This window comes from Moschus berezovskii, chromosome 11, assembly GCF_049115385.1.
Source record: "Moschus berezovskii isolate FMDL1 chromosome 11, NW_MosBer_1.0, whole genome shotgun sequence".
Taxonomy (NCBI): Eukaryota; Metazoa; Chordata; class Mammalia; order Artiodactyla; family Moschidae; genus Moschus; species Moschus berezovskii.
The window spans coordinates 89,003,663-89,023,518 of NC_142470.1; the positions used below are offsets into that span (position 1 = coordinate 89,003,663).

Sequence of the window (19,856 nt, forward strand, 5' to 3'; positions counted from 1 at the left end):
ATTAATGCTACACAGGAAAAAAGTGGAAGAAATGGGCTTTGAACCCTTGTTTAACTCTCCATATAAAACCTATTCTTTCTTTTCTGTGCTGCTTCTTTCTGCAGCACACACACCCCTGTACACCCACTCATCCCACATCCTACAATTGAACTGTGGTTTATTTTTGTTGCAGAGTTGTCTCAGGATAAGAGCTTCCCTTCTGTAGAAGTGACTTGTTTGGAATATCCCGTGGTTTTATATGTCACGTAGGAAGATATATATGCTAGAAATATTCTAGATCTCAGTTGATCCAGTGATACTGTAACATCAAAAGTGTAAAAAGACTACTGGTTATTCTCATTACTGTTATAAAATAGTAATTCAGTAGCATCTGAGAGTGAGCTTACTCCAGCCCTGCCTAGAAGAAAGAATGTGCTATTAGATATATTAAGGAATAGCTTCTTCTTACGATAAATGAATGGTGTATTGTATAGTTCTTTGGTTTTTCTCAGTGACCATAGAGGCTGGTACTGCAAGAGACAGCTCCATCTGCAGCTGGAAGATTATTTATTAGTGAGTCTTACTAGCATAGTACTGTGCTGTCCAGTCTTATGCAGACAGTAAATTTAAAGAAATGTTTTTATTTAGATATCCAGTAGTAGAGTACTGATTCCAATATGTCTGAATTGTAAAGATCCTCTTCACACGCAGGTATCTACAGGAGGTGGGTTACACAGATACTATTCTAGACGTGAAATCCAAACGAGTGCGAGCTTTGTTGGGCTTTTCAAGTGATGTCACTGACAGGGAAGATGACAAAAATCAGGACTCAGTTATAAATGGCACAGAAGCTGAAGTTAGAGAGACAGCAATGATTGGGTAAGTATTTTGTCTGGAAAGTGGCTTGGCTGTAGTTTTAGTTCTTATTAATATTTTTGGCTTATGGGTGACACGTGTGATACTTGCACTTCTAGGTACTGCTGCAGAAGTAATTTAATGATAAAGTTTAATAAAAAGTTTAAAATCTTATTTGGTAGAAGATATACACAGGGATTAGAGTTATCATTTATGACTTTTAAGAATATTTTTATTCAGGGTATTTTTATTTGCTTAATTTATGAATTTAATATAAATTTTAATACATTGAAGCTCAGTCACCTCTTACTATTATAACTTCATAAAAAATCTTATTTGGAAATTCATTTCACGTCTATATGAGTGAACTTTCATTCTTGGTGACCCAGAAATCATACTTAATTCTTTTGATGTAAACCTTTTCTTAGCCATTTTCATTTATCTAATAATGCTGTAACTCCTCTTCATTTTGAAAAATATCTATATCAAGTATATATATATATTTTCTCCTTGATAGAATAAGTGAAAATTTCAGTAGCGGGAACATTTCATTTTGCTTTTTGGATCGGAATTTTCTCAACCCAGGGATTAAACCCAGGTCTTCTGCATTGCAGGCAGATTCTTTACTATCTGAGCCACCTGGGAAGCCCGTATACCATACAATTATATTGAATTCTGCTTAAAATGAAGGAGAACAGTTTAATAAGGAGATTCTTCTTTATTGAAAAAAATTTGGCATAATTCTGAAAAACTCAAAGATTATTTGAAATTTAAATAGGTTACTTTATTTTAACTCATGTTTAGCCTGGAAGAATGGTTTTAGTTGAGCTCTTTGCATTTTCTAGTAAGAACATAGTTTCTGTTATTTGGGACATAAACTAAAATTATGGGGTTCAGGTAAAGGTTTAAATATATGTCTTATAAACAAATGTCATTGGAGCATTCTTAAATGTGCTCATTAATAGTTAAGATTGCATAACTTGTTTTCATAAATGTAAGATGTAGCTTGTTCTGTGTAGAGATAGACAGTGTGGGCATTAATCCTGGTTATCTTTTCACCTATTGAATTAGTTTAAATTATTATAAAGATGCTTAAGAAAGGCCACTCTAGTCTTATGTTTTGGCCTTGACCCGTTGTTTGAAACTGATAAAGGTATTATCCTGAATCTTAATTCTGTAGGGATGGAGAATATGTTAGAAAGGAACAAAAACATAGCTCTCAGCAGATTTGAAATTTAAGATTTATCTGTTTTGAGAATTTTGTTCATAGTTATGGCTTAACGCTTTTCAGGAAAATGTCTTGTTATCTAAAACATTTCCTAATGAACTGGAGAGCAGTCATTCTATTCTGGTCGTTAGAAAACTGATGAATTTCTTTAGGGAGAGCTAAATTAAAATCTCACATATTTGAAAAGTTAATCATTTCCAAAGATTAAGGGTTTATTCATCAATAGGATCGTTTTGTAGTAGTATATTAGTTTAAAATATGGTTTTTAGTAAGCTTCATATACACATTTGCTTTTTTCAACTCTTTAGCTGTTCAGAAATATGACATTGCATCAGAGAAAATTCTGTATTTACTAGTTATTTTCTTAGTTATGGAAGAGGAAGAGTTGAAGAAAGAAAAAAGGATAAAGGAAAACAGAGGCAGAGATAATAAAAAAATTTCAAAAAGAAATGCATTGTTTGGCTTAAGAATCAAAATAATACTAAATCAGAAGGAGGAGTTCTTTGTATTAGATTGCCATTAATCTAAGTAGTAGTTATGATTGAAAAGTACTTTTAAAAGAGTAACCAGTTTCTTCCTTTATTGCTTTTCCAGTTAAAATCCATGGAAGTATAATAGATAAGAATCAGTGCAGATCCTAGTGTGATTTGGGGGGCGTTATAATTCAATATAAACAGAAGTCAGTGCAGTATAACATGGATTAATTCTTACACTGAGTTTAAAAAATTAACTGAGCAAGATGTATATGTCTTAAACCAGAAAATCCGAGTTAACAGATTCTGCCTCCGTGCTGGATAATTTTAAATTCCTTGAAAGTGCAGCTGCAGATTTCAGTGATGAAGATGAAGATGATGACATTGATGGAAGAGAGAAAAGCATCATTGATACTTCAACGGTGAGTTGAATAACTCAGATATAAATATTTTTAGGGGCTATTACACATACTTTAAAAATCCGTATCCTTCAACTTAAACCCTTAACTTTTATTTTTCCATAAATTTGGGGAAATTTAATCTGAAAGTTTTTGTTTTGACTTCAAGAATATTTTTAGTATAGCAGTTTTTTTCCTCAAGGCCCCCATTCTTTAGCTTTTTGTTAATTCATTAAAGATTTCAACATTTTTATAGGGTTAGTGAATATGGTAAATGGTGTTATAACAATGCATTGTTCTTGGTGCTATAAGACAGTAGAATTGACGGACCCATTATGGTGCCTGATGGTGACTGGCATCAGCTCTAAATGGTGCAGTTTTTGTCATGTCAGGGTTTCTTTGGTAGGCAAGGACTCCACATTTTCAGAACTCTCCCATTAGATTTCTCCAAACATGTTTAGGGTTCTTTTTGGTTTTGTTCAGATTTTTGTAAGTTTATTGACTTTCCCATGGTAGAGTCCTAGAATAAGACGTACATCTAAATTGTTGCTTCTCCCTTCTCGTCCCTTCTTTAGTCTGTCCCCTTCTTTTTAACCTCTCTCCTCCCCCCTTTTTAAAAAAAATTATTTATTTTTTATTGAAGGATAATTGCTTTACAGAATTTTGCTGTTTTCTGTCAAACCTCAGCATGAATCAGCCATAGGTATACATATGTCCCCTCCCTTTTGAAACTCCCGCCCATCTCCCTCCCCATCCCACCCCTCTAGGTTGATCCAGAGCCCCTGTTTGAGCTTCGTGAGCCATACAGCAAATTCCTGTTGGCTCTCTATTTTACATATGATCACGTGAGTTTCCATGTTACTCTCTCCACACATCTCACCCTCTCCTCCCCTCTCCCCATGTCTGTGAGTCTAGTCTCTATGTCTGTTTCTCCACTGCTGCCCTGTAAATAAGTTCTTCAGTACCATTTTTCTAGATTCCATATACATGTATTAGAATACAGTATTTGAGTTTCTGACTCACTTCACTCTGTATAATAGGTTCTGGGTTCATCCACCTCTTTAGAACTGACTTAAATGCTTTTCTTTTTATGGCTGAGTAATATTCCATTGCGTGTATATTCCATAACTTCTTTAATAACATTCATCAGTTGATGGACATCTAGGTTGCTTCCATGTTCTAGCTACTGTAAATAGTGTTGCAATGAACAATGGGATACATGTGTCTCTTTCAGTTTTAGTTTCCTCAGGCTATATGCCTAAGAGTGGGATTGCTGGATCATATGGTGGTTTTATTCCTAGCTTTTTAAGGAATCTCCATACCGTCTTCCATAGTGACTGTATCGCTTTACATTCCCACCAACAGTGCAAGAGTGTTCCTTTTTCTCCACACCCTCTCCAGCATTTATTGTTTGTAGACTTTTTGATGATGGCCATTCTGACCGGTGTGAGGTGATATCTCATTGTAGTTTTGATTTGCATTTCTCTAGTAATGAGCGATGTTGAGCATCTTTTCATGTGTTTGTTAGCCATCTCTATGTCTTCTTTGGAGAAATGTCTGTTTACATCTTTTTCCCACTTTTCGATTGGGTTGTTTGTTTTTCTGGCATTGAGTCATATGAGCTACTTGTATATTTTGGAAATTAATCCTTGGTCAGTTGTTTTCATTTGCTGTTATTTTCTCCCATTCTGAGGGTTGTCTTTTCATCTTGCTTATAGTTTCCTTTGCTGTGCCAAAGCTTTTACGTTTAATCAGGTCCCACTTCTTTACTTTTGTTTTTATTTCCGTTACTCTAGGAGGTGGGTCATACAGGGTCTTGCTTTGATTTATGTCATTGAGTGTTCTGCCTGTGTTTTCCCCTAAGAGTTTTATAGTTTCTGGTCTTACATTTAGGTCTTTAATCCATTTTGAGTCTATCTTTGTGTATAGTGTTAGGAGTGTTCTGATTTCATTCTTTTACATGTATCTGTCCAGTTTTCCCAGCACCATGTATTGAAGAGGCTGTCTTTTCCCCATTGTATATTCTTGCCTCCTTTGTCAAAAATAAGGTATCCATAGGTGCATGGGTTTATTTCTGGACTTTCTGTCTTCTTCCATTGGTCTATATTTCTGTTTTCGTGCCAGTCTCTCTCCCCTTTTTAACCTCTCTCCTCTCTTCTCTCTCTTTCCCTATTCTCTTTCTTCTTCCTCCTCTTCTTCTTTATTTAAAGTAGGAGACAAGGGCATGCCTTGCTTTTAGGAGAGTGTTCACATTTCCTCCTTCACATTTATTTAAGAAGAGGGAGGAGGAAAGGAAGGAAGGATAAATAAAGCAGACTGGACCTAGACTCTAGGCCTGGAGCTAATGTCTCAGTTCTGTCACTAATTGTCTGTGCTTTTTAATCCTTCAGGCTTAGTTTTTTAGTTTGTAAAATTGGGCTTATAACAAGTACCCATCTTATCCCCAGAGAATTTTGTGATGAATAAATGAGACACTACGTTTGAAAATGGTATGTTTAATTGTAACGTGCTTTCTTTCTAAGTGTAACTTCTCTTTTCTATTTAAGTCCTCTGCTTCCATCAGAGACTCTCAACTTACTATTTCCAGATTAATGTTTCCCCAGGCCACTATTCGGTAGTATCGTACTTGCTAATACAGCCCTGCCATGAGTGTTATTTGAGCTTGAAGAAATTACTCCCTCTTTTTATTATTCAAACAAGTAGTAATCACATGCGTTTAAACTGACTGTAGTAAAATAAAATGCTGAAACTTGTATGATAACTTTTCTCTGTCCTAATCATTTGGAAATTTTATGCTGAGTTGTGATTTCTATGGGATGATTGCACTGAGATATTATTTTTCTGTCAAAGTACTTTACTTGTAGCTCAGTGGTTAAATAATAACTGTGATGCTTTAAGTTTTGTTGTTAGTCATTATGTTAGTTAAATATTAAAAAATCTATAAGCTGTTTATTATTCCTATTAAAGTATGGTCTTAATAGAAATTCCTAACTGTAAACTGATTTCTTTTTAAATAATCAATTTCATAAATATCCTGACTTCCAGTTAGTGCTGATTATAGCAATTCTGTGACCAAGCCATGAAGGCATAGCTAATGTAAACATATTTAATTCTATTTAAATTCTGGACCCAAAGATTCTTCTAGTTTTCTTTTAGAAAAATATTTCTAAATAAATAATTGGTTTCTTTATAATAGTTTTGTATTAGTTTTGCTAATTTTTATGATGCATTAATTTTCACAGCTGCAGTTTAATAACTCCATGCCAAAAGACTTAAAAAATCTAACTCTGTGTAGCAATGTGTAAGCAGGACTTAAAAGATTGATTGCAGTGCTATATATAGAGAGAGAATGGCTGAAAATTATCCTATTAAAATGTTTAGTAGAACAAACAGGTTTTTTAAATGTCACTTTATTCCCTTAATTAAAAATAGTTAAATAGATTCAACTAAGAAAATAACAGAAGCACAAAGCTCTTAATAGCTGATGGTTGTGTTCAGGCTATTAATAGTGCATTTTGTTAGAAAAGACACATATGTTCATTGTCCTTTCTGGCTCTTTGTCCTGTATTGAAGTTTGATTGTTCTTTGCATTACAGTCTGGATAATTTTCTTCATTTCTATCTCCTTCTCTTTTCTCATGATAAACTTTTTCACCTTATGATTCCAGAGATATTTCTAAATATATAAAAATGAAACATAAGGGTCCTTGTTAGATTTGTTATTAAATCTTAAGTTTTGTATATCTCTGAAAGATCAATATTTTAAGAAAATTTTGAATATATAGACAGTTATTAAAGGACATTGATGGAAGCCTGGGATGGTGGAAATAATAATGGGAAGAATTCTCCCTCCCCCACTCCCTCCAATGGAATACCTTCTTAATGTTGTGGCATGCATTTCTGAGTTTGTGGTTTTTGTAATTTTAGATTTTGTGACGGAATGATGTACTAGACTTAAAATTTATCATGATTATATTCTGAAAAATTCTTGCAATGTTTTATGAAGTTTTTCTTTCTTTGGTTAGATTAGAATATCTGCACACTGTACAGATTGCATCCAAGAAATGTAAGATTTGATTGTGGTTCTCATAATACAGTATGTCAAGGATATTTTTCATCTGCTGTAATATAAATTCATGTGTTATATTCCAATGTTTTCAATATGTGATTCCATTTGTTTATTTAAAAGAAGCCATCATTGAACAAAGTTTAAATTGCTGCTTTAAAATGTTTAATATATATAAAATCTTAAAATGATATCTGTTTTCTACTGAATTGTATAGGTATCACAGTTACTTGACACAGCAAAGATGTATTTTCTGAAGAAAATAATAATTGGGTTTTCTCATTCAGGGTAATGGGATATTGTCTTCTTTATTTAAATTAATTCCATAATATATTCCAATATTTTAATGGAGCATGCTTTTTATCATTAGATTGTTAGGAAGAAAGTATTGCCCGATAGCAGCGAAGATCGAGATACAAAAGAAGCTCTAAAGGAGTTTGACTTCTTGGTTACATCAGAAGAAGGAGACAATGACTCCAGAAGTGCAGGCGATGGGACAGACTGGGGTAAGGAGGAATGCTGGATCCAACCAGAGATGTTATTAAATGAACAAAACTAATATTTTACTAGGAAAACAGCATCTTGAAGAACACTTGAAATCTTGAACACTTGAAATATTGAAATCTTGGACATTCTATGGACTTTTTACTATCATGACCTAGGGTTGTACAGCTATTTACCTTCCTCATCTTTTTTTTTTTTTAACATAAGTGGTATAGTATGAAAATAATTTTAATTTATAGAATGTTTCTGCCTAAACAGTAGAACTTGCAAATCTAGATTTTGTGGAAATTGAGTATGAGAACATAGTAGAAGATCTCATTATTTTTTCTTATCTTTCTTAGTTTTTTTTGGCCATGCCGCATGGCATGTGGGATTTTAGTTCCCTGACCAGGTATCAAACCTGTGTTCCTTGCAGTAGAAGTACAAAGTCGCAGCACTGGCCTGCCGGGGAAGTCCTTGTAGAGGGCTTGGGAATCTCATCTCTGGCATCTTCTGGTTTACGGCGGCTCTCCTGTGATCTCCTGTTACTGTTTATCAGTTTGGTGTTAAGAGTGTGGTATAGCTAAATTTTTACTTTAAAAAGCTGAAGGTATTCTAGGATCTAAAATCTAACTCAGTTTAATTTATTATTAAGATGTAATTGATGAAAATCTACATTTTTGATTGTTAGATCTTTCTGAAAAAAGTAGACCTTCTCCTGTTGATAGTAGAATAAAAGTGTTGAGTTTTTATGTTCAGAGACCCAGTGATCTGTTTTTTAAACTGTGAACTGAAACTTGTTAAAAATAGATTTCTGATTATTCTGGTTCATTTTGGCTTATTTCAGTCATTCAGCAAATACTGATTATGTGACTTCTTTGTGCGAAGTCTTCTAGATGAAGATCCCTACCGCTGTGGGCCTACATTCTACTAAGAGGATGTAGGCAGTAAGAGATAAGCATGATAAATGATGTTTACCATGTAAGTCAGGATGTGATGAATGCAATGGGAAATAGAGAAAGTAGAACAGTGTGAGTAGGATGGAGAGTGCTGGGGACAGGGTGGGGTGGAGTGGATAGGTTACAATATAAGATAGATTGATCATGGAAGGTGCATTGAGAGGGTAACATTTGAGGGAGAGACAGCATGGATGAGAGAGTTAGCCACATGGTATCCAGGGAAAGCGTGTTCAAGAAGAAGGAAACTAGAACATATGCCCTGAGATAGTTGTAATCCAGGTATGTTTGAAGAACTCAAGGAAGCTAGGGTGGCTGGAGCAGAATGACAATGAGGGGAATGTAGTAGGAAGTGACCGAATCAAGTGGAGCTGTGTAGACCATTGATGAGATGGAGAACCATGGAACGGTTGAGCCAGGAAGGTGACATGATCCAGCTTTTGTTTGAAAACCTCACTTTAGCTGCTGTGTTGAGAAAAGACTAGCCAGGGCAATTAGTGTTGGCAGGAGACTTGAAGTAAAGAGGGGAAAACATTTGCTGTAAATCTAGCAAGAAACAGAGGTCAGAGAAGTAGTGAGGAGTGGTCAGATTCTGGATGTGTTTTAAAGGTCGAGAGACAATATTTCATGAAATAGTTGTTGTGGGGTTTGGAAAAAAGGGAGGTTTTTGGTCTGATCAAATGAAAATATAGTTCAGTTCAGTTCAGTCGCTCAGTCATATCCAACTCATTGCGACCCCATGAAGCGCAGCACGCCAGGCTTCCCTGTCCATCGCCAACTCCTGGAGTTTACCCAAACTTATGTCCATTGAGTCGGTGTTGCCATCTAATTATCTCATCCTCTGTCATCCCCTTCTCCTCCAGCCTTCAATCTTTCCCAACATTAGGGTCTTTTCGAATGAGTCAGCTCTTCGCAACAGGTGGCCAAAGTATTGGAGTTTCAGCTTCAACATCAGTCCTCGCAAAGAACACCCAGGACTGATTTCCTTTAGGATGGACTGGCTGAATATCCTTGCAGTCCAAGGGACTCTCAAGAGTCTTCTCCAACACCACAGTTCAAAAGCATCAATTCTTCAGTGCTCAGCTTTCTTTATAGTCCAACTCTCACATCCATACATGACTACTGGAAAAACCATAGCCTTGACTAGACGGACCTTTGTTGACTCTGCTTTTTAATATGCTCTCTTGGTTGGTCATAACTTTCCTTTCAAGGAGTAAGCGTTTTTTCATTTTGTGGCTGCAGTTACCATCTGCAGTGATTTTGGAGCCCCGCAAAATAACGTCAGTCACTGTTTCCACTCTTTCCCTATCTATTTGCCATGAAGTGATGGGACCGGATGCCATGATCATAATTTTCTGAATGTTGAGCTTTAAGCCAACTTTTTCACTCTCCTCTTTCACTTTCATCAAGAGACTCTTTAGTTCCTCTTCACTTTCTGCCGTAAGGGTGGTGTCATCTGCATATCTGAGGTTATTGATAGGGCCTTCAAATAAGAAGGGGAACGCTGTAGATGGAAGAGATTGGATGGGAAAAATTGGGAGTTTGGTTTTGTGTGTTTGGTTTTAATTAGAGTTCCTAATGAAAATATAGAGTAAGCAAGTGGATATATGTCTTGAGTTCAGGTGAGAGTTCTGAGCTAACACTTACATAATGTTATGTGTATATAGTAATTTATTTTATAGTAAGTATAAAATACGTAACATATTTGCTTTTTAAATTCTCTCACTCCTGAAATAGTGAAAAGTAGTGGTGGCATTTCTTTTTTCTTAGAAGCTCAGTTTCCAGCTTTAACTATTTATAAATTAACAGGTCACCTAAATCATTTTAAGTATTGAATGCCAGGTTGATTAATAAGTTTGCAAAATGCTATTTATAAAGCCTATAAAATAAAAATGATCATTTGCTGATAAACACATGCCAGAAGTATAGTTTTTGAAATGAAAAGATCATTGAAGACTATTTTGTACAAATGCTTAATAATCTTCTTTCTTTACATAAATTAGTAAGAGATGTTTTTTGTGAGACAATCCTAATCACAGTCTGAAAATGAGGGTTTCTTGATTGTAGACTTTTGAGGCTTAATTTACTATAAGTCAATCAAATGTTGCAGGTTTTTTTTTTTCTATGTCTGTTTCAAGGGAAATTTAATATTAATACCAAGGAATTAGAATTGACTACTGTTTCTTGGATATTATATTTCTTGTGACATGTATCTGATTAATAATAACTTTAAAATTCATAATACCATGAAGAAGATGGTTGTTATGTCATTCATTGACATAACAGTGAATTGACTTTGAATGTTCAATATCTTATTGAAAAAGGCTGTTTCATTTGTTTCACTCTGTTTAGAAAAGGAAGACCAGTGTCTCATGCCTGAAGCTTGGAATGTGGACCAGGGAGTAATTACCAAACTCAAGGAACAGTACAAAAAGGAGAGAAAGGGGAAAAAGGGGGTGAAGAGTAAGTGGAAAACATTGTATCTGTAAATCATAACTCTGACCTCTTTCATATCCCCCGATATTTTTTTCCAATGTTTTCCTAAAATTTACTTACTCTTTTTTTTTTTCTTCTCCTGACCTCTTTCCTTTTCACTTGCTCTTCAGGGGTGGAAATTAAATGGTTAGATATTTGATCATGAACTTTGAAAAAGAAAAAAGCTGTGAATTATAATTATGGAACCGTAATGTATCCCAGTGATAAATCTAGAGCATCATGAGGGTATGGGACTGTGTTTTCAAACATAACAATAATTTGATTTTTCAAATAGTATGTGCTTAATTACAGTAGTGACTTTTTACTGTTGATAATTTAAATCTCATCTAGTGTGACCCTCTGGCAAGCCACCAAAATAATTGCTTACAATTTTAGGTCTTGGTCACAGAAAGAAGGTTAATTTCTACCCCTGAATATCCTATGTGTTCATAACACAGAGTTCATTTGTTCTCATCACTATATGTTATACAGGTCACAGAGTCAGACACAGCTTTTTTAAAGTACTTATTTTTCTAATTTAAAATTTTGGCCAATGTCATTTATAATATTACCAATTAGGTTTTTTCTTTTCCCAGCAAGATGTGTTCCACATCAAAAATGGAAACTAAAATGAAATTTCTAGCCCTGTGCATCATATATATATATTATCTTATTCAAGTTATTAGTAAAGTTTTACAATAGATCTAGTTAGGTATATAAAATAGAACAAAAGCTTTCACACATCCCTGAAAACCATCTCAACCACCTTTTTAGGAGAGAAAGGTTAAATTACCTCCTTGTGCTGCCGCTCTCGTTGACAGTATGGACATGGGTGTCCTTTTTATGGCAATAGGAATTTCATCCTTCGGGATATTAGCGTACAGTGGGATTAAAATCCAACTTGAGTGAGGCATGTATTTAAAATTGCAAAAGACTGGAGGGATATGTTTTTTCTTTTTCTCTTTTTTGTAGTGATGCTAAGGATTATCAAAAATCAGTCATTCATTTATAACCTAGTAGTTACTCATAAATATTTAAATCTTTATATAAAATATCTTAGAACTTGCGAGTATTTCACTTCAATGGATAAAAAGTCAGTGGCCTTTATTGATATTAGTATTGTACCAACTATTACATAACAGAGAGAGAACATTATTTAATGCCTTCTCAATATTGATTAATCACAATGAGAGAGGTTAGTATTAAAACATAAGAACATTTTCTACTTTTTATTAAAAATACTGATACAATTTAATTTTAACAAGCAATAGTGAGACATGGTTTGTTATGACTTTTCATAGCCATGATAAAACCATTTAAGGTGAAATTTTAAGGAATATTTGTCATACACAAGAAACAAGGAGAATGTTTTATTTATCAGATTGACTTAAAGTTAATATGTTTGTCATTATGCTATAATAATAAATGTCTTTAAATGTAAAAGACCTTTTAATTGAAAACATATCAAGGACTTATGTAGAATTCATCTATTATTTATTATTTGGTTCTTATCAAATATCAAGACTTCGCTGTAGTTGGAGTTTAGCATTTAAGGTCTCAAGCTGCACCATTTGACTGAAATAGTATTCCTGCTACAAGAAGGTAGTGGATTTCCTGAGCCTGAAGATTGTGATCACTGTTTCAGGCATATTGTATATAGCTTTTTAGTATGGTGAGAAAAAATGATTCTTTAGTAGGAGAAAGGCTAATGTTTTTCACTGAAGAGAGAAGGACTGCTGACTGAAGTTCAGCACATTTTATCATCATCAGTTTAGGTTATCTTGATAAAATGATAGTCTGGGAATAAGAGAAGACATGATAAAAACAGAACTGAAAGGTATAAAATGAAAATAGAATTGAAGGAAAGCTTTGAATTGACATATGAAGCATTAATTTATAAAGCATCATAGGTATCTTTTTAAATTGAGCTGTTTCTCATTGGAAGAGGCTGTGTCTTTATAATATGGGCTAGTAGAAATATTTTCAGTCAAATTGTGTTCTCTAATCACACTATCTTAGAATATATTTCTAGGCAATAGTTAAAATTGCTTAAAAATAGGAAAAAGCCATAATGGACTATGGGTAAGATTTTCCCATTCTTAATTAAACTTATAACAGGAAAAACAACCGAAGATCTGTTTCAGCCTCTATCCTATATAAAACAGTCAAAACAGGGATGTGGGAGAATGAAGCATCGAAGTACAGGTAAGTAATTGGTAGGGTGTGAGACTTAACCTTGGGTACCATATTTTCAGGATGTAAAGCAGTGAATGCAGCTTAATTTAAACAGGAAAGAATATGATTGTTTAATTTAGTAAACATTAGCTTCACAGTCTGTGGTATCTGTGTTTAGAGTTGTATACAAGGATTCTAGAATAACAATATTTTTCATAATCCAAATTGCAAAGGAACATTTTTTCATGCAAATAATGACATTATTCCATTAGCTTAATTAAAAAAATATATGTAAAGCATAATTTTTCAAGAGTAGTATACCTTTTTAAAAGTCTTGAAAGCTTAGAAAATAAATTACTTTATAATATAATATAGTATGGTAGTTTTAAAGGTGAATATTGGCAGATGTAAATAAGTTTATGGCACTATTTTGATGCAGTTGGATAATTCTGTTTTCTCTTTTTTGTTTTCTCCCTTCCTTTTCGGGGCTAGGGCCCAATAGGTCAAAACTACAAGATATGCTTGCTAATTTGAGAGATGTTGATGAACTTCCCTCCTTGCAGCCAACTGTGGGTTCACCTTCCAGACCCAGCAGCTCCAGGCTTCCTGAACATGAAATAAATAGGGCAGATGAAGGCAAGTACTTGTGACACACTAGAGCACAAAAAGCACTTGGATGTACTTATCTAAATTCAGTTATTAGAGAAGGCTCTCTAAGAGAAGAATTTTATCTTACAAATGTTTAAACTATGTATGTAGTACTCCACATTGTAGGCTTTCTTATATTTAAGGGGGTTTGATTATAACTGTAGTCTTTAAGACTTGAAAAAGGATGCATAAACTTAAAACCAAGTCTAAATTGTAGTTTAGAACATTCCCCCGCAGCTTCACAGAAGTCATGTAGTTGATGTGCATACATGTTAGTTCTAATACCATTCCAGCAATGAGAAAACTGAGTATATATTCCTTCTCCAATATACATAGTTAGTAAATGTTTACTTTGAGACTCACATAAATGTTTTCATATGTTTAAGCAATTTATCATTGACAAAAAGAGAAAAAAGGCACCTGAAAGTCTAGTCACATTTCCTTGTTCTCTTTCAGTCCTTGTCTATTTGCATATACTTTTTACTGAGTTATAAACACCATGTAGAAGAATTCAGTTGTATTTATATATATAAAATCATAAATTCATGATTATAATTTTAAGATTTAAAATTTTAAATTAAATATTCTATTTTAGACTTGATACTTAACCATTCCCCTTTTGGATATTTAGATTATTCCCAGTTTTTTATAGTATAATCTTGTGTTATATAAATGCAGTTTTCCATCTTTTAGATAGAAGTTCTGATATTCCTATTTATAAATGTATAAAATGCTTATATGTGGAAATTGATTTTAAAATATATATTTATATTAGCTGAAAGTCATGAGTGACATAAAATTAATCTTTGTGATTAATGAATATATTTTGAAATTTATTTTTTAAAATTGCCTTGAATTTAAATATTATGTTCATTTGCAGTAGATATGTCTCTTCAAATTATTATTTATTGAATAAAACCACCAAAGTCACAGAGGAAACATGTATTATTATTCTTTCTTCATTTTAAATTTGGTTGTGTTTTAGAGAAATGTGAATTGACAGGACCTCGATGGATAGATTTTTGTGTTTGGAATACTTTTTCAATAAACTGTTTGATCATTGCATGGCTAATTTATTAGTATTAATTATAGTATACTGGGAATTCATTTTCCGTACATTAAATAATGAAGAACCACATATGATACCTTTCCATTCTAGATGAACAATTTATTTGATGTAGATACATATCTTTTAAATTAAGATGTGAATCATGGGGCCTCAACAGGTATGTTTGTTACTCACTGGGAGATTCATTCAGCTGATACTATAGATGTGAGAATTTTAATCAACTTCCTATATTCTAAGATCAGGTCTGGATAAGAAGGAAAGTTAGTTTTTCTCTTATTCTAATAATCTCGAAAGACTTTTATTAGAAATTTCATCTTACAGAATACTTTTTTCTTAATTGAAAGATAATTGGTTTACAATGTTATGTTGGTTTCTTCCATGTAACCCAATTATAATAATAGAGGCAGAATATGTTCTAAATGACAAATATGCAGAAAAGGATATATAAGCCACAGAAAATGCCCCTAATTAAAAAAAAAATTTTTTTAGAACGGAAGTGTTGAATGTCTAACTTATGATTTGTTGTATTGGTCCTATGCCTGCTCCCACAGTACAGAATTTTCACAAGTAGAAAAGGCACTTAAGAAATATGTTGTAGGTTTAATTGCCTGTGACTGATGCTTTTCAGTGTCCAGTCCAGTTTCAGAAGAAGTTTCCATAGTTTGTGTGTGCTATGTAAGTTTATTACTATATTTTTATTATAATTATTCAGAAGACAGTGCTGCACTTGAGGCATATATAAATTATTTTGTAAAAGCTGATTAGAGCCTGTAATATTTAGTTACTAATAGAAATGTGACCTAATTGAAAGTTCTAAGGACTCTTAGAGAGCAGTCAGTTAATGGTTTGCCCATTGGAGCTCTCTGTCTTTGGCCCTTAGGTCTGCTGGCTTAGCCACTGTTATGTGTGGAAGCAGTGGTTGGTTGCCTTCCTTTGTTTTCAGATTTTACTTGGCCATTCCTAGAACAGTTAGTTAAATTAGCCCACGCAATGTGAATGACCAAATCACAAATCTTAGTTTATTTGGGGGGTGGGGGAGAGCCATTTTTACTTCATATCTGAACCGAGTTTTCTGGCAATGTTAGACATGAAAACAAAACAAAAGAACACCTGGCTGAAGATCTAACCTCCTAGTCTCATGTGAATCATTTGGTTGAAATTTTGGCATGAAAATTGCTCTTCTAAATGAAGCAATTCTTGCTCTTTATTAGCAAATGTTTAGAGTTCTTCAAACCCCTTATAAGATATGTGGTATGTTTGTGTAAAACCCATTTTTATTATTGCAGCTTTATTGTATGGTGGTTTGAAAATGTCTTATCAATTTATACTCTATTTTATTCTTTAACAATATTGAGTAGAGTTCCTGCCACTAGTATTTTTAAAAGTTCATAGCTGTTCTTTTCATTTCTTCAGTATTTATGATTGAATCTAAAATTATATGATTGAATGTGAAACTGAAAAGCATCTCATAAATCTATTCTATGCATACATTGATTAGTACAGTTGACTTGTTTCTTAAAAAAAAAGTTAACTACCTTCTTTAGCAGCCAAAGTTAAACTACTAAATTCGTCTAATCAACTCATAAATGTTTGTCATCAATAAAATCACTACCTTGAGAAAACTACTTAAAGAACGATCTCTGATGGCTTGTCAGAATGATTTGCAGTTATAAAAAGTGTTCCAGTGGACACTTTAATAAAAAACTTCTTTGAAATAAATATTTTTAAATGAAATATAATATACCTACAGTAAACTGCTAAGTCATAGGGATGAGCTCAGTGAGATATCTCAAAGCAAAACCAGTCGTGTCACCACTGCCTAGGTCAGGAAGCAGAACATCACCAGGGTCTAGAAGTCCTGATGGTGCTGTCTTCAAACACTGCCCCTTCCCTCTTCTCCAGAGGTAGTCTTGAGTTCTGCCAACACATATTAGCTTTGCCTTATATAGGCGCTTTTTACTAATACAATTATGACCCATTTTCATTTGAGATTTCTCCATATTATTTAGGTTATAGTTAAATTAACCAATTTTATTTTGAATGCAGCCATCAATGTTCAAAATCACTATATATGTTTTAGTGTACATTACCATATGTAAAATAGTTGACCAATTCATGTTCAATGCATGAAGCAGGGCACCCAAAGCCAGTGCTCTGGGACAACCCAGAGGGATGGGGTGGGGAGGGAGTTGGGAGGGGGGTTCAGGATGGGGGGATACATGTGTACCCATGGCTGATTCATGTCTATGTATGGCAAAAATCATCACAATATTGTAAAGTAATTATCCTCCAATTAAAATAAATTAATTAAAAAGATTAATAAATCACTTACTATACATATTTTAATAATTGATAGAAATCACTTGGGTAATTAGCATGAAATATCAAATGAGGAAAATCTGCTTTCTTTTATACATTTATGAATTTTTTTCTATAGTGAAAAAGAAAGGATTTGTTTCATGTTGTACTTTTCTAATTAGATGATACCTTTAAATGGTTAAATATATGGAAAAAAGCAAGCATTTCTTCAGGATTTTCTGCATACTGAATTTTACTGTGTTTGAAAGCATTTATAAATAATCAAATGTAGATATGCCCTTATGAAATTAATTGTTGGCTATTTAGAAGTTGTTTCTTTTAAAGTTTCTTTTGTCTTCTCCCTTCAGTGGAAGCACTGACGTTTCCTCCTTCTTCTGGGAAGTCATTCATCATGGGAGCAGATGAAGCACTTGAAAGTGAACTGGGACTTGGAGAATTGGCAGGCCTTACAGTGGCCAATGAAGCAGATTCATTAACTTATGATGTGAGTAGTAGTTTTATTTTTGTTGTTTTAATTTATTTTTTAAAAAATAGTTCATTTTATAGAAAAAGATTTGTAAAAGGCTTTACAAATAGCTGAGCAAAGAAGAGAAGAAAAAGGCAAGGGAGAAAGGGAAGGATATATCCAACTGAATCCAGAATTTGCATGAAGTGATGAGACTGGATGCCACGATCTTCATTTTTTGAATGTTGAGTGTTAAGCCAGCTTTTTCCCTCTCCTCTTTCACCCTCATCAAGGTCAAGAGACACTTCAGTTCCTCTTCATTTTCTGCCATAGTTTGTATCATCATACCTGAGGCTTGAGTAGGCATCTTTTACTGTGTACTCAATATGCTCTTGTAAATTTTGAAGTTCATACAATGTGAATGGATCACCAAATGAAATGTTATATGATTTTATTGAAGAGAAAATGGCCAAAAGGAAGGAGTATGAGGGAGAAGCATATAGAAATGTACATGAGTTGTACTTTTAATTTGGGAGATGACAAAGTATTTCACAACCAGAAACCCCTGGTAATCTACCAGTGGATTATAGGGCCAGACAGAGGGAAAAGGGAAACTGAATGTGGGAAACTAGAGTAGTCTTCCCGGTGGCTGCAAGTTGAGCATCAGTCAGCCCTACCACCGGCTGCACACTGACCGTGATGGACAGAGATGTCCAAAGTCAAAGCACTGCAGGTCAACCATAAACTCAGAACAAATTATTCTCCTTTTATTCTAGGCACCTCAGGTGAAAAACTGGCATGTTTCATCTTTAGGGAACTTCGAGATAATTTAATATGATTTCCTCATTTGAAGAACCAAAACCAGCAGAGATTAAGGGATCTGCCCAAGTTCATAGAGCTGATTAATAGAAAGGCTGAGATAGGTCCCACTGGGCCAAATAAATACATTTGGGATGGCCTAATGAACAAATGAATGACCATTTCAACACCAGCATGAAACCAATTCCAGATCTGACCTGCTGAGCATTCAGATGCTCCATACATTTCCTCAGTCATACAATAAGGAACTGATTGTCCACAGTAAATATTCACTCAGAAGTGCCCCACTTTATAGGACATGCAAGGCTATTTTACATATAGATTTGACTAGATTTCAAATATATAAGAACAAATCTTCTTTAAGAAAAAAAAGTAAATTTTCCAAAAAAAAGTATAATCCAATTTATCTGCTATACCACTCCAAATTTTCATACATAAAATTTGCTCGCATGGGTCTTCAGAAAAAAAAGAAAAAGATGACAATAGTGAGACTTCTTCACAAGTCTGGAATTTGTTTCGGTTTTAATCACAAACTTTGAAAATATGAGCGTGTTATAAAAATAAACAATACTTTTCATATCATGCAGACTAAAATTATAGGTTTTACCCAAATCTGTAAGTCAGTAGAGCTTATTCATTGGTTTTAGATAAGGGAAAGAACTCCTTTTTCTATCACCAAGATTGGGTTTGTCCTATGTTTTAAGGTACCAGTGATTGGTTGAAATTCATGCCTGCCTAATGGCAACATTTGTCTTGCTTATTTAATACATTGTCAATAAGACAACAGCTGAGAACTAGTTTTAGCTGTTGTTAGACAAGGTATATGCAAGATATTTTCCAGATGCTAAGGTTGACCTATCAGTGATTTGGGCCAAAATTGGAATCTTTATACCTTTATGCACACATCCGTTTAGTTAATCTTAAACACAGTTCTTTTATAATTGTTCATTGTCATCAAGTATCAGAAAAACAGTTGCTTATTTCATAAAGTATTTACAGCCTATCTTATCTCTTCATTAAAATCCTTTCAGTTTTATACTTCATCGTCTTCGTTGGGGAATACAGTGTAGCTGCAGCCACATAGAGGATATAGCATGGATCCCTAAGTGAACCTTGAAAGTATTCCAAAGAGGAACCTCACCACTCACTCCTCTTCCTGTAGATCAAAAACTCTCTCCCTCTATGCTAAGCCCTTTAGTAAGTCTTTTGGGTTCTATCTCCAACAACTGAAATCCATATAGTACATCTTTTTTCTTCCCCTCCTAGTCCATTTTTCTTCACCTGGATCTACCACAATAAACTAATCTAAACAGGCTCCTTGTACTCCATTCTCCACATATGTGATACAGATTTTGAAAAAAAAAAATTGTTTTCAGTGTTTTTATATTCTTATAACTTACGTCTTTTAAAAACACCATTTAGCTGGCTTTTATTTTTAAACCTTTGACAGCCTTTTAAAATTAGAAAGC

The 19,856-nt window shown here is 33.9% G+C and overlaps 1 protein-coding gene across 3 annotated transcripts in view; it reads left to right on the forward strand.

The window, feature by feature from the left end:
- STRN (striatin) overlaps window positions 1-19,856 on the forward strand; it is a 118,662-nt gene that overhangs the window by 61,307 nt on the left and 37,499 nt on the right. The window contains exons 5-11 of one of the 3 annotated variants that reach the window (XM_088841542.1): window positions 691-858; window positions 2,822-2,957; window positions 7,369-7,504; window positions 10,790-10,900; window positions 13,031-13,117; window positions 13,580-13,723; window positions 17,471-17,607. In XM_088841542.1, the coding sequence (XP_088697668.1) occupies window positions 691-858; window positions 2,822-2,957; window positions 7,369-7,504; window positions 10,790-10,900; window positions 13,031-13,117; window positions 13,580-13,723; window positions 17,471-17,607 (919 nt within the window). The remainder of the gene's footprint in view (window positions 1-690; window positions 859-2,821; window positions 2,958-7,368; window positions 7,505-10,789; window positions 10,901-13,030; window positions 13,118-13,579; window positions 13,724-17,470; window positions 17,608-19,856) is intronic. The other 2 variants (XM_055400859.2, XM_055400860.2) reach the window with 2 other exon arrangements.